Source organism: Tursiops truncatus, chromosome 15 (assembly GCF_011762595.2).
Source record: "Tursiops truncatus isolate mTurTru1 chromosome 15, mTurTru1.mat.Y, whole genome shotgun sequence".
Lineage (NCBI taxonomy): Eukaryota > Metazoa > Chordata > Mammalia > Artiodactyla > Delphinidae > Tursiops > Tursiops truncatus.
The window spans coordinates 85890267-85903320 of record NC_047048.1 but is presented as its reverse complement, the minus strand read 5'-3'; the positions used below and the strand labels follow the sequence as shown (position 1 = coordinate 85903320).

The 13054-nt window shown below is 57.7% G+C and overlaps 1 protein-coding gene across 14 annotated transcripts in view; it reads right to left on the bottom strand.

Moving 5' to 3' along the window:
• RTEL1 (regulator of telomere elongation helicase 1) overlaps positions 1-13054 on the bottom strand; it is a 28275-nt gene that overhangs the window by 8670 nt on the left and 6551 nt on the right. For 12 of the 14 annotated variants that reach the window (XM_033840374.2, XM_033840375.2, XM_033840381.2 and 9 more), the window contains 9 exons: positions 12544-12628; positions 12186-12251; positions 11376-11526; positions 5391-5429; positions 5240-5318; positions 4275-4372; positions 3724-3779; positions 306-377; positions 108-189 (listed from right to left, as the gene is read on the bottom strand). In XM_033840374.2, the coding sequence (XP_033696265.1) occupies positions 108-189; positions 306-377; positions 3724-3779; positions 4275-4372; positions 5240-5318; positions 5391-5429; positions 11376-11526; positions 12186-12251; positions 12544-12628 (728 nt within the window). Of the gene's footprint in view, positions 1-107; positions 190-305; positions 378-3723; positions 3780-4274; positions 4373-5239; positions 5319-5390; positions 5430-11375; positions 11556-12185; positions 12252-12543; positions 12629-13054 lie in introns of those variants that run through there. The other 2 variants (XM_073793180.1, XM_033840388.2) reach the window with 2 other exon arrangements.

Genomic DNA, 13054 nt, shown 5'->3' with positions numbered 1-13054 from the left:
GTGGGGAATCACCTGGAGAAGGCTGGACCGACAGGCGGCCGGGAGCCCATAGCTGGACGGGGCACCGCCCCAGGGGGAGCATGTCGCAGCCACCTGAGGTGCCGTACCTTGCTTTCTGGCTGCCGTGGCGTTCCAGGCATCTGACCGCTGAGCCGTCCTCCGGTGACCAGCATCAGGGTGGATGTGCACCTGGAGAGGTGGAATGGATAGGTGTCCTAGGCCCCACTCGGGAGCCCCCATCCTGGAGGCAGCCCCACCTTGTGAGACCGCGGCCTGGGAGCTCCCCATCCAGGAAGCAGACCCACCTTGTAGGACTGACACCCCGGCCCCACCACGGCACTGGGGCCACCTTCAGCAGGGTCCACGCCAAACACGATCTGAACAGCAGAGATGAGGGAAAAAGTCAGCAGGACACATTAGAGGCTGCCACTCCTGCTGAGTCCCTCCCACACAGGACAGATGGACACTCAGGACACAGCCACCACCTGCCCCTGCTTCCAAGCCAACAGCGTCCCTGGGGCAGGACCCCAGGCTAAGGAGCCGGAGCTGCCTGTCCCCTCCCCTCAGGGGCCCCGCGCACTAGAGACACAGCCGCCCTGCAGGCCCCTCCTCGGCAGCCAGTCCAAGGTTGTCACGGGGACCGAGTCCAGGTCAGCAGCCCGCCCTCTCCGCTCTCCCCTAGGGATGGGTCAGGGGATAGGGGAAAGGAACCCCGTTTACATGGAGAAGTAATAGGATGAAATTAATCCCTAAGTACAATAAGCAGAATTGTACTCTTAGCCAATGCAACGAGCCAAGAAAAAACCACAAGAGAGATAAATATGGGGGCAGAAGATACAACACACTAGCCGTTACAAACAACAGGCCCATCTACTTAGAAAATCCAGAAAACCAAACAACAAACTTTTAGAACTGAAAACTTAGTAAGATAGCTTCACACAAGACCAACAAATAAAAGTCAACACTTTTCTTGCACACAAGCACCAGTGAGTTAAAAAGACCCCTTTCACAACAGCAACAAAAAGTATGTAACGCTGGAGATAAAGCAAGAGACAGACGTCACCTCCTCCGGAACAGTCTGTGAGGTCGCCCTGGAGAACAGAGCCCCGGCTCTCCCCACAATAACCCGAAAGTCCGAGGCATCCCGGCCAAAGCCCAAGAAAGGGAACACTCTGACTCTGACACTCGGCTGGTAGAAACAAGGCCAAGACACGTTCAGGAGGGACGGCGTGTTCCACAGCCCCGTGTCTTCACGTCACTCCCAGGCGCCTTCTGCTGGGTTAGAGGCTGAGACTGAGGCCACGACTTCTACCCGGTGTCCGTGAAAACAGAGAAGACGGGCACCACCAGCACCCATGGGCAGGAGCCTCACCCACCAAATCTTCCTACAAACAGGAAAGGCCTTGGAAGCCCGGATCAGCAGCCTGTTCTCAGCAAACTCCTGCCAGGCCCAGGGGATGTGGGCGCATGGCCGGGAGGAGCAGCGGGCACCCCATGGCCCTGCACGTGAGGGCCCAGAAGCACGGCCTGCGGGTACAGTGCAGCCTGTGAGGAGTAAGTTCCAAGGGCGAGAGGAGCTTCGAGAACCACTTTCCTCGTCCAGACGGCAAAACACCTGGCCTCGCGATTCACCAAAGTGTCCGCCTGCAAGGGCGGAACCACACACACTGGACCTGATCCCGGAGTGGAGGCCACACCGCCTGGTGAGGCCACTCTGGGGCCATGGCTTCCCCTGCAAACCCCTGCACTGTGGCCCCAGAGCGGCCCTCACATCTCAAGGGATGGCCAGGAGTTGCAGACAGCGGTGTGGCTGCCCTGTGTCCGAGTGCCAGACACGGGTGGGCGGCGGGGAGGAGGTGGCAGGCACGGGTGCAGCTGTAGCCCTGGGGGAGCCCGCTGCAGCCTGCCTCCCCGGCTTGGGCTCTGCTGCCTGCCCACGGCTGGCTCTGCACTCCACCCTGGGGGCTCCGTCCCAACTGTGAGGCGGGGATGGGGCTGGAAGAGCAGCCGGGGTCACGGAGAAGAAGGAACATTCTAGCGTGGCATCCTGCAAGCCTGGGCTCTGCCCCCCTCCTTCCATCACTTCCGGCCGGGGCAGCGAGCGTCCCAGGCCTCTGCCCCCCGGGCGGTGACCCACCAGTACTGCTGGGTCTCCAGGGAGTCCCGAGCCCCAGCTGTGGCGCCCCGGCCCTGCACTGGAGGCCCTGTCCCTTCCAGGCGGGCCCTCCCTCTGTGGCGCCCTCTGCCCATCCTCCCGCCCTCCTCAAGGGTCCCTGCAGCTGAACAGGCCGGCAGGGCGGCGCACCCTCACTTCCGGGCCTGCACGGTCCCTCCCTGCTCCATACTCTCTGGAACCCGAACACCACTAACCCCATTGGGTTGGAATTTCCCTTAGCAGCTGCTCTAAGCAGCCCCTGGCGGGTGACTCAGCTTCCTCTGCTGCCCAAGCTGCCTACGGGCCATACTCGCTCACCAGCTCGTCATGTCCCCTCCAGCTGGAGGAAGTGTGACCCAGCAGGTGCTCACCCCACATCCCATCATGATGAGCACCTGTGAGTGCGGTCAGGGGCCCCGGGGATGCCGCCCTGCGCAGGCCGACCGCAGGCCTGGCGGGCAGTGTGGAAGGTGTCGTGTAGCCGTGGAAGCACCGCGAGGGGTGGGGAGAGACAAGGAGGGGGCGACAGAGTGACGCGCTGCAGGGCAGGTCACCCAGGGCCTCGAGCCCACTGAGCCTGTCTGCAGCCAGGCGCACCCCACTGTAACCCTGTGCAGCGTGCGCAGCCACGCACGTGCCACACGGGGCCTCGGGTGCCCCGGTTTCCCCAGGACCAAGAGCCGCCGAGGGGCCTCTGCAGAAAGGCCCAGCGAGGAGGCCCCGCGAGGCGCAGGAGGGGCTGGAGTGCCCGGAACCTTCAGACTGGCCCTCAGCGGCCAGCTGGGCAGCCACGCAGCCAAAGGAAGGCAGGCCCTGGTCTGTCCACTTGAGCTGAGGAAGCGGCTCAGCTGGGCCCGAGGAGGACAGCTGGACACAAGGGACGGCACGTCAGGGGCAGGAAGTGGTCACATCCAGAGGCCCTGAGGCGTGTGACAGCTCCCCTGGTCGCCTGGCCTGGGGAAAGTGGGGTCTGCACGTGGCAGAGGAGGGGCTCGGTGAGCCCTGGAGGCTGCCCCTACCCCCAGGCGGATCCCAAAGCCCAGATTGAGGCCGGCCTGGCCCAGAGGACCTGCAGACCACCCACTGACTCCAAACACCAGCCCCAGGCCCCACCTAGTGGGCGTCGACGGGACACACTCACCCCTCGTCTCAACACCCTCTGGGCGAGGCTGGCCCAGCAACGCAACAGGGGCTGGGGGACAGAGTCCACGCCCCCCACTCCAGTACGGGCTTCTGCATTAACTTTCCCCTGAAACGCTGTGTCAGCGAGAAACTGGAGAACAGGCGGCAGCTGGCTGGGCAGGAGCCGCTGGGCCTGTCTGAAAACTGGAGGGACCTGCCAGACTCTCACCCTAGGCGCCCCGCCCCCGCCGGGCCCCGCCCTCAAGGCCTGCGGCGGTGCTGCGGCGAGAGGAAACCAGCCCTGCAGCGCGGACTTGAAGCGTGTGCTGGGGGAGCCTCGTCCTTCCCCGCGTCTAGAATCTACCGCAGCTCTGCAGAAGGAAGCCCCGCCAGCTTCCACCGGGAAAGGAAAGGAGGTACCACATCCTCGTGGCGGCGGTCCCTACCTGGATGATGTCTGCCAGCTTCTGCAGCCCTGCCGTGTTGGTGAACAGCCCGGCACCTGTAGGGGCAGCGGGTGCTGACCGTCCACTGGGCTCTCTCCAGCTGAGGGGCCCTCAGAGGGCAGCTCTCCCTGTCTTCCCAGTGGGTCTCCCGCGGGTCAGTGGGACAAGCGCGGCTCTGCAGCCAGATAAGGCTGGGGCTGCCCAGAGCCCAGGAGCCTGGCAAGGCTGGGCGCCCCCGGTCAGACCAGAGGGCTCCGTGGCACAGCCTCTGGAAAGCGGGCCCATGGAAGCCCTCTGGGCAGAAACAGAGCGCAGGAGGTTTGGGGGAGAGGGTGGTGGGGCCCACAGCTCACTGCCCCACCCACGCCCCTCACCGCTCTTTCCTAAAAGGGGCTGAACAGGGAAGACCGCTCTTTACAGGACACACGCCACCAAACATGCTAAGATCTCAACATCCGAAACAGAAAGGCAGTTCCATGGGCCAAATTCCTGTCAGGCTGCGCCCTTGAGTAAGGAGTCAGCCACAGGGCACACGGTGGCCGGGGACTCACGTCCTGCCAGGTGTTGGATGATCTGGTCCAGGGAGTCAAGGATGCAGCCCTTGGTGTGAAACGTGATCTGGGCTTCGGCAAACAGCTCAAAGATGTAGCTACGAGGAAAGAGGCAGCTCAGGCCTGGCAGGAGATGAGGCTGCACTTTGGGAACCTAACAGCCAAAAGCATTTTAAGTTTCCTTCACCCAGAAACAAGCTCTGGGCCTCCGGGGAGGCCCAAACCTGGAGGTGAAAGGCCTCTCCCCTCAGGAGCCTCAGTGGGGAGGACAGTGGCCTGCAGGAACCCGGCGTACCCAGAACAAGGCCTGGGCTCGGGGCTCGGGCTCCACATGGGGGCCAGGAGGAGGTCATCAGGGCCTCCCTGAGGTGGTGGCTCTGGGCAGGGCACCCAAAAGGCAGTTCTGGAGAGTTGGGAGGGAGGGTGGGCAGTGGAAGCTGCAGAGGAAGCCCTGTGGGTGTGGGAGCCAGGGAGGCGTCGGGCCATTTGGGAAGCAACCGGGCCCTGTGAGGGCCTGAGCAGAGCGGAGCAGATGGGGCTCAGGGACAAGGCAGGCAGCCCAGCGCTCCAGAACATTCCCTGCCTCGACAGACCTGGGCCTGGGTCCCAGCGCAGCTGGCAGTGGTGCACCGAGGAGAGTGACACCTGCCCCAGGCCACCATCCCATGGGGAACAAACCCTGCGGCTCGGAGGCCTGTGGGACGTTCAGACGTTCCAGGTGACTTTTCGTCCTAACAGAAGGTGGCACGGAGGCAGGTGCCTCGTTCTAAAAGGCAACTGCAGTGCAGACAGAGAGGTGAACCAGAGAAGAGGGTGGCGGTGCCGACACTCTCAATAACCAAACCCTCCCGGACCTCCAAGACGGAAAGACTCTCTGGATTTTGACCCAGTGACATTCCAGGCCACATGGGGTGGAATGCTGCAGAGGGACAGAGCCCAGCACAGCCGCCTGCTAGGTCTCTCACCTCCCAGGCTTGGTGACGCCGCCGTCACCTCCAGGCAGCTCCACGGCGTCGATGGCCCCCTCCAGACGAAGCAGGATCGCTGTGGGGTTAGAGGCTCTCAGGGCGGGGCTGTGGGGGGCAGGCCACGGCAGGTGGGGGGAGGGGCACCTACTCTTCAGCTTCGCGAGGTCCTCCAGCTCCAAGTTCAGCCCTGGGCAAAGGAAAGCGCAAATGCACAAGTCTGCATCCTTCTAATTCCACCACCCCGTCCTAAGGAGCCAGGATGCTGGTGTGGAGGGCAAGACACTGACAAGAGGCTCTGAAACCCACACGGCTGGAACTTGACCTGGAAGCAGCAGCCTGAGCTGAGGGGGGCGGTCACCTTCAGAGAGACCCTGTGGCTATGCACATGGACATGGTTCTGAGCTACGTTTTCCTGGTGACCAATGGGCTCCGTTTTCCACGTGCACACTGGCCATCTGTGTGCCTCTCAAGAAGCGTCTTTTCATATCTTTCGCCCATTTTTCAATTGGGTTGGGTTGTCTTTTTGTGAGTCGTTAAAAGGTTTCCTCCCTATTTTAGATACAAATCCTTTATCAGATATGTTATTTGCAAAAACTTCTTCCTGTTCTGTGGGATGTCTTTGCTTTCGTGATGGTGTCCTCTGGCGCACAAACGTTTTTGATTTTGTTAAGTCCTGTTTATCTGTTTTTTCTCTGGGTGCTTGTGCTGTTGGTGTTACTTCTAAGAAGCTGCCGCCTAACGCAGGGCCATGGAGATTGACACCTGGTGAATAACCCCGCTCCTTAGGTGTGGGCTGTGCAGAGTGACCGCCGTCCAAAGAGAACAGTGTGGAAAGGAGGGGAACGAGTAACTTGGAGCCCCTGACAAAGCCGATTTCAGCTGGCAATCAAGGTCATAAGTCATGCGGAGTTAACTGCAGGGACCTGGATGAGATACAATGAGGCGGGCCCTGCGCATCTGAGCCCTTCCTCCCCAAATCCCACACCCCTGTACGTCCAGGGGAGAAACGTCACACAAATCCAAACCCCAATGAAGGGGCATTCTACACAACGTCAGAGCAGTCCTCCTCCAAACCACCAAGGGAGGTCTGAGAAACTGTCCTGGACAAGGCAAAGGAGGGCTTCCCTGGTGGTGCAGTGGTTGAGAGTCCGCCTGCTAACGCAGGGGACACGGGTTCAAGCCCTGGTCTGGGAGGATCCCACATGCCGCGGAGCAACTGGGCCCGTGAACCACAACTACTGAGCCTGCGCGTCTGGAGCCTGTGCTCCACAACAAGAGAGGCCGCGACAGTGAGAGGGCCGCGCACTGAGATGAAGAGTGGCCCCCGCTTGCCACAACTAGAGAAAGCCCTCGCACAGAAACGAAGACCCAACACAGCAAAAACAAATAAATAAATAAACTCCTACTCCCAACACCTTCTTTAAAAAAAAAAAAAAAGGAATCCACCTGCTGGGACTTCTCTGGTGGTGCTGCAGTGGTTAAGAATCCACCTGCCAATGCAGGGGGCACGGGTTCGAGCCCTGGTCTGGGAAGATCCCACATGCCGCAGAGCAACTAAGCCCGTGTGCCAGAACTACTGAGCCCACGTGCCACAACTACTGCAGCCCGTGCGCCTAGAGCCCGTGCTCCACAACAAGAGAAGCCACTGCAATGAGAAGCCCGTGTACTGCAATGAAGAGTAGTCCACTCGCCGCAACTAGAGAAAAGCCCACGTGCAACGGAGACCCAACACAGCCAAAAATAAATAAATAAGATCAACATAAACGGCAAAAAATGGACTATGAAATGAAATATAAACATTACAAATGAGCTTAAAATGAATAATATGACCCCAGTGAAGCGGAAAGAAACAACCCAAGGAGCCTCTGAATGAGCGTTTTCACTCTGTGGTCGCAGACCAATGACGAAAAGGACGTGAACAAGCATTAAACCTAGTGAGTAGATGTTCATTTATCGTGGGTGGGCTGGCAATTCTCAAACAACTGTCTGTGGGTTCTAGGATCAAACAAGTTAAGTACGATACTGAGAAAAAATGAAAGCTCGTTTCCTCACAAAAGGCGTTACAAACGTGGAAAGGGAGGAAAAAAGAATAACTGCGTGGTTCTGGACTAAAACTGGGGTGGGGGAGAGCATGAACTCACAGTTCTACGCACACGGGCGTGGGGGTGAGTGCCTAAGCACGTGGACTCACATGCTGACACGGATGCGGAGGTTAGTATAAGACCTCACGCAGAAGACGAGAGGATAAGAAGACTCATCGTTCTGCAAACATCATAGAAATCATGACTTCAGGGACGACTCATTAATGGATGCCACAGGTGACTTCAGAATCACAAATGGAAAAGCAGTGACCGCGCAGCAGAAACACCCGGCAGCCGTCACGTAACCAGACTGAAGTTAACGCCACCAACATCACCTGTGAGACGACGGTCCGCGGTATTCCCACCAAAATGCAAAACCTGAATCCAACCACGAGAACACAGCAGACAAATCCAAACTGTAGGACAGTCGATGAAGTAACTAGCCTTTCTCTTCACAGGCCCGGAGACCACGGCACCGGGCAGAGGGGTGGCTGTGTTTCGGGCCTTACCGAGGACAGCTGGGAAAATTCTAATGCGGCTGCCGATTAGACGAGAGTGCAGTACGGATGCTGGTTTTATGATCGGATCATCAAAGAGAATGTCCTTGTTCTCAGGAAACACACGCTAAGACACAGAGTAAAGGTGTCAGGCCGGCAACCGCCCTGCAGGAGGCAGAGAAACAGGGAACCTGTCCGCTCAGTGGGGGGCTGGTCAGATGGGGCAGAGCATCAGCCGCGGGGGCTGGGGAAGGCACGCAGCAGCTGTAGCAAGTTATCTGTGAGCTGGTGACAAAACAGAAAATGACGGTGTCGGAACAGGATAGAAGACATGAAATGGGGACTTCCCTGGTGGCACAGTGGTTAAGAATCCGCCTGCCAACACAGGGGACATGGGTTCGAGCCCTGGTCCGGGAAGATCCCACATGCTGCGGAGCAACTAAGCCAGTGCGCCACAACTACTGAGCCTGTGCTTAGCGCCTGCGTGCCACAACTACTGAAGTTCGCGTGCCTAGAGCCCGTGCTCTGAAACAAGAGAAGCCACTGCAATGAGAAGCCAGCGCACCACAACGAAGAGTAGCCCCCGCTAGACACAACTAGAGAAAGCCCGCGCGCATCAACGAAGACGCAACACAGCCAAAAATAAATAAATAAATAATTAATTAAAAAGGAAAAAAGACATGAAACGACAACACGAGCCAGGTTTTCTAAAGCTCAGAAATGAAGCAACAGAACTCAGAGACAACTAGGAGAAAAAAACACTTGAGAAATAAAAATTATGTTAGAAGAACACAAAAGTAGATACAAGCCACATCGTCTTAAAAGAAACAGTGAAAAAGGAGAATTTTTATAAGTCAAAGAAAAATAGAGACAAAAGGATCTGAGAGAGTAGCAGGTTCCGAACTCAGGTGGAAGAGACACGACATGATCCCTGGAGCAGAAACCGAAGCCAAGGCCGGGCCGTGAGCGCTGCCGTGCGGGACAACATCCCCCCAGGTAAGAGGAGACTTGGAACTACAGGCTGAAAGAGGTCATCATACGTCGATCCGGAAAATCAACACTGAGACAAACTGCAGCAAAATTACTGGGCTTTCAAAAGAAAAAAAAGTCCTAAAACAACATCCAACTTTAAAAGTAAAAGACAATTTTAAAACAGCGAGGTTTATGATGCACGTGACTGTCAATCAGAAAATCCATTCCTAGATACGTCCCCGGAGAAACGCTGACCTATTTACTCATGTACATGCGTTCGGGGTCGAAAGCAGCTGACTTAGAAATTCCCATCGCAGGTAAAGACGGTGAAGCAAGGACCATGCGTCCACGAGGATACCTAAGCAGCAGAGCACAGCAGGCCAAGGGACCTGGCCCGAGACCTGCCCAGGACGGCCGCAGGGCCAACCTGTTTCCGTGGTGCTGCTACGGCCGCTACTGCTCTTCCTATGGGTACACGATTTGCCTTTTTCCTTCTTTCTCTCACAAATATACAGTGTAGTTTCCCAGAGGCTGATACTGGTCCCCACACACGTCCGCGGTCTAATCCCTGGAACCCATGAATAGGTCAGCTTCGCAGCAAAAGGGACCTGCAGATGCAATGAAGTTGAGGACCTCGAGATGGGGCGATAACCCTGGATCATCTGGGGTGGCCCAAAATGGAACAGTAGGGTCCTTACGGAATCAGAGGAGACCGAGGACGCAGAGGTCGGAGACGTGGGGCCACAAGCCAAACAACATGGCACCTCTAGAAGCTGTAAAAGACCAGGAAACGGATCCCCGTCTGCAGACTCCAGAAGGAAGAGCGCTGCTGGCCCATCCTGGGCTTCTGGGCACCATGAGGTAATACATTTGAGTTGCCTTAAGCTAAGTCTGGAAATTTCTTTTAGCAGCACTAGGAAATGAATACAGCCATGGCGCGTAGTATCACGTCAGCCAAAGCAGGAAGTTACAAGATCCAATTACCTTGCATTAAGCCAGATACTAAAGAGATTTGCAAAACTGAAATAATGCCACTCTTCTAATTTTTAAAATACAGTTATTTTTCCAAAAAAGTGTTATTTATGTTAACAGGTCATGGATTGAATCGTGTCCTCCAGAAAGCTATGTTCAAATCCTAAACCCTGACCCCTGTGAATGTGACCTTATTTGCAGATATGGTCAGTTAGGATGAGGTCCTAGAGAACTGGGTTGGGCCCTCAACCAGTGACAGGCGTCCCTATGAGAGAGGACACCATGTGAAGATGGGAGTGAGACTGGAGTGAGGCGTCTACAAGCCCAGGTCTGCCAGTAGTTGCCAGAGCTGGGACAGAGAGGCCTGGAGCACATGCCCCAGGAACTCACAGAAGGAGCCACCCCGGCTGACACCCAACACGTGGACATCTAGCCCCAGAACTGAGAGGATAAACTTCTGTTGTTGAAGCCTCCCAGCTTGTGGTACTTCGTTAAGGCAGCCCTAGGAAATTGCCATGTAACAGTTTGTTATTTAGTTTTTCCTTCTAATATGCTAATTATCCATAGATGTAACTCACATAAACAAAGCTCAGTATGTTTCAAGAACGTAAAGTTTGGGCTTTCCTGGTGGCGCAGTGGTTGAGAGTCCGCCTGCTCATGCAGGGGACACGGGTTCGTGCCCCGGTCCAGGAAGACCCCACATGCCGTGGAGCAACTAAGCCCGTGAGCCACGGCCGCTGAGCCTGCACGTCCAGAGCCTGTGCTCCGCAACAGGAGAGGCCACAGCAGTGAGAGGCCCGCGTACGGCAAAAAAAAAAAAAAGAACGTAAAGTTTAAGACATAAAGGGTCCTGAGGCCAACACGTTTGAGAACTTCTGTGCTAAACACACAAAGCCGTTTACAAACCTTCTCTCCCCCAACACAGCCTGTGAGTGCGTCAAAGGAGGCCCGGAGACCCTCGCAGAGGGGGCCGAAGCAGGTGGCCTGGCGGGAGAAGGGGCCTGTGCGCCCTCTGGAGTCTGCCCATGTGTGTGACTGTAAAGGGACCGGGAAGCTGAGGCTGTTCACGCCCCGCCCCACACTCGTGTGAAGGACACGACGGGACGTGGGTGACGTCCAAAGGACCGGGCGCAAATGCTATGAACCTGCAGCAACTCGACAGTAGGAACGCTTGCTACAAAGTGGTCTGGCGAGCAAAAGGTGGATTCCTAACACTAACAAAGGCCACGCAGAATGTCTGGACAAACCAACTGCGTCCACCAAGTATTTCTACACACGCTGCAATCACTGCTGCAAAAGGGAAATGCGGGATATGACTCGCTGAGCGCCGTTCCTGTGGACGATGCTTGCGGGTCCTTACAAAACGTCATTACGGCTGACACCCTTGGTTTTCACTTCTATGCAGTAGAGGCAAGTTCACACCCCCGGGGAAACGGTGAAAAGGACTTGAGAGAGTGCTGACAGGTTGGGCGGTACCCACCTCCCCACGTCCATCTGTGAGGCCAAGAAGACTCTTACAGAGGCTGGCGCTGCCCCTGAGGCAGACTTGAAAGAAGGGCCCTGGGCAGACTGGCCCCTCGTCTGGTCTGCGGTCCCTGCCCGCGAGCGCACCTGAGCTGGCCGAGTCCGCGCTGAACTCCGGGTGGAGTGCCTGCCGCGCCACCTTGGCCTGCTCCTCCAGCACCTGGTCTATCACGTCCAGTCCCGAAGCCACGTCGTGGGGCGTCAGGTCGAAGGACGCGGCCTCCTCACACATCTTCTCCTGTGATCCCGAGCACACCCGTCACGGGGCTCGATGAGGCAGAGGTGACGGGGGGCAGAGGGAGGGGAAGCAAGAGGCCCCTTGTGTTCTCAAGGCCGGGTCTCAAACTGGCCCAGAGATGGATGTCTGGCCCAGACAGTGTTTGAAAACAATTTTACTTGAGCTGCCTACAGTTTATAGTTAGAAAATTTCCCGCTAAACTCTAGCTTCTAGCTTCTCTCGAAAGCCGAGTCTGGCCCATGGGCCCACCGTCCCCACGCCAACAACCGCCTGGAACCCCGTGAGGCTGAGGATGCCAGGCTCTTGTGGACCCCTCCAGGCTCCCCAGGTGGCCTTCCTCCAGTGCTCTGGTCAAGGTCCACCACTCCTGGAGCCAAGGGTCCTTGGGCCCTGACACAGGCCACAGGACAGGAGGGGCAGGGCGGGCAGGCAGCAGGGAGGCAGCCACCAGGGACAAAAGGGAAGAGAAGGAATGAGATGGCAGGAAGGGTCTGGGGGTCTTGCGTGCAAATGGCAGGCACAGGTCGGCAGCCCACCTTGCCCAGTTTTGCTTGGTCCTGACGGTGGGACGCGGGGGTCTGGACAGAAAGGCCCAGCTGTTGTGCACAAGAAAGTGGGCTGGAGGAAGGGGGTGTCAGGAAGGCCACCCAGACACTCACCACGTTGTGAGCTTCGTCAAAGACGACGACCGCCCCTTTCAGGTCGATGCCATATGCACGGCGGCTCTACAGCAAGAGAGGAGGACGCCAGGCTGGGGCCGATGCTCCCAGGCGGTCTCGCGGGGTCCAGCTGGAGAGAGGGACAGGGACCCCGGCCGCGCGGGGTCCCCTCACTCCTACCAGGCCACACACTCCCAGAGCTCAGAACGAGTCACAGCCTCGGGCTGGTGAGGGGCTGTGGCTCCGAGCGCTGGCTCCGAGCGAAGGTCTGATCCCAGCACGGGCTCCGCCGGCCCCTCCTGAGCCTGGGACATGCCCTGCCATCAGGCACCGTCAGCTACGCAGGCCGAGGCCTCACCTTGGCATCCAGCAGGTAGTTGTAGGGCATGAAGATGATGTCGGCCTGCTGCTTCAGGTTCCGAGACAGGTAGTAGGGGCACACTCTGGAGGGAGAGGAGGTGCTGGGACACAGTGCAGGCTGGGAGGGTTCCCCGGGGCGCGAGAGAGCCACGGCCTGGGGCAGCGGGAAGGCTTGCCGGCCACCCCTCACACCATCAGTTTTCAACCGTGTGAGTGGGTCACTCATTTAAAAATCTACAAAAACAAAAAGACCAAGCCTGATCCTGGGCAGGTGGATGAGATGGTGAGAAGCAGGGCAGTCGGGCATGTGTCACCCGACTGGAGGCCTGAAGCTACAAGGTCGTAGCCAGCTTCAGAGAGGAGGGGCAGTGTCAGGTGGAGGACGAGCTGGATGTCCCAGGAACAAAGGCCCAGTGGGCGGGGGCAGGGGGCTGGGGGCTGGGAAGGAGCGTCTCATTTCTTCCGATGCTTCAGGAGAGAAACGTGCCTGCCTGTGCGCGTGGAGGGAG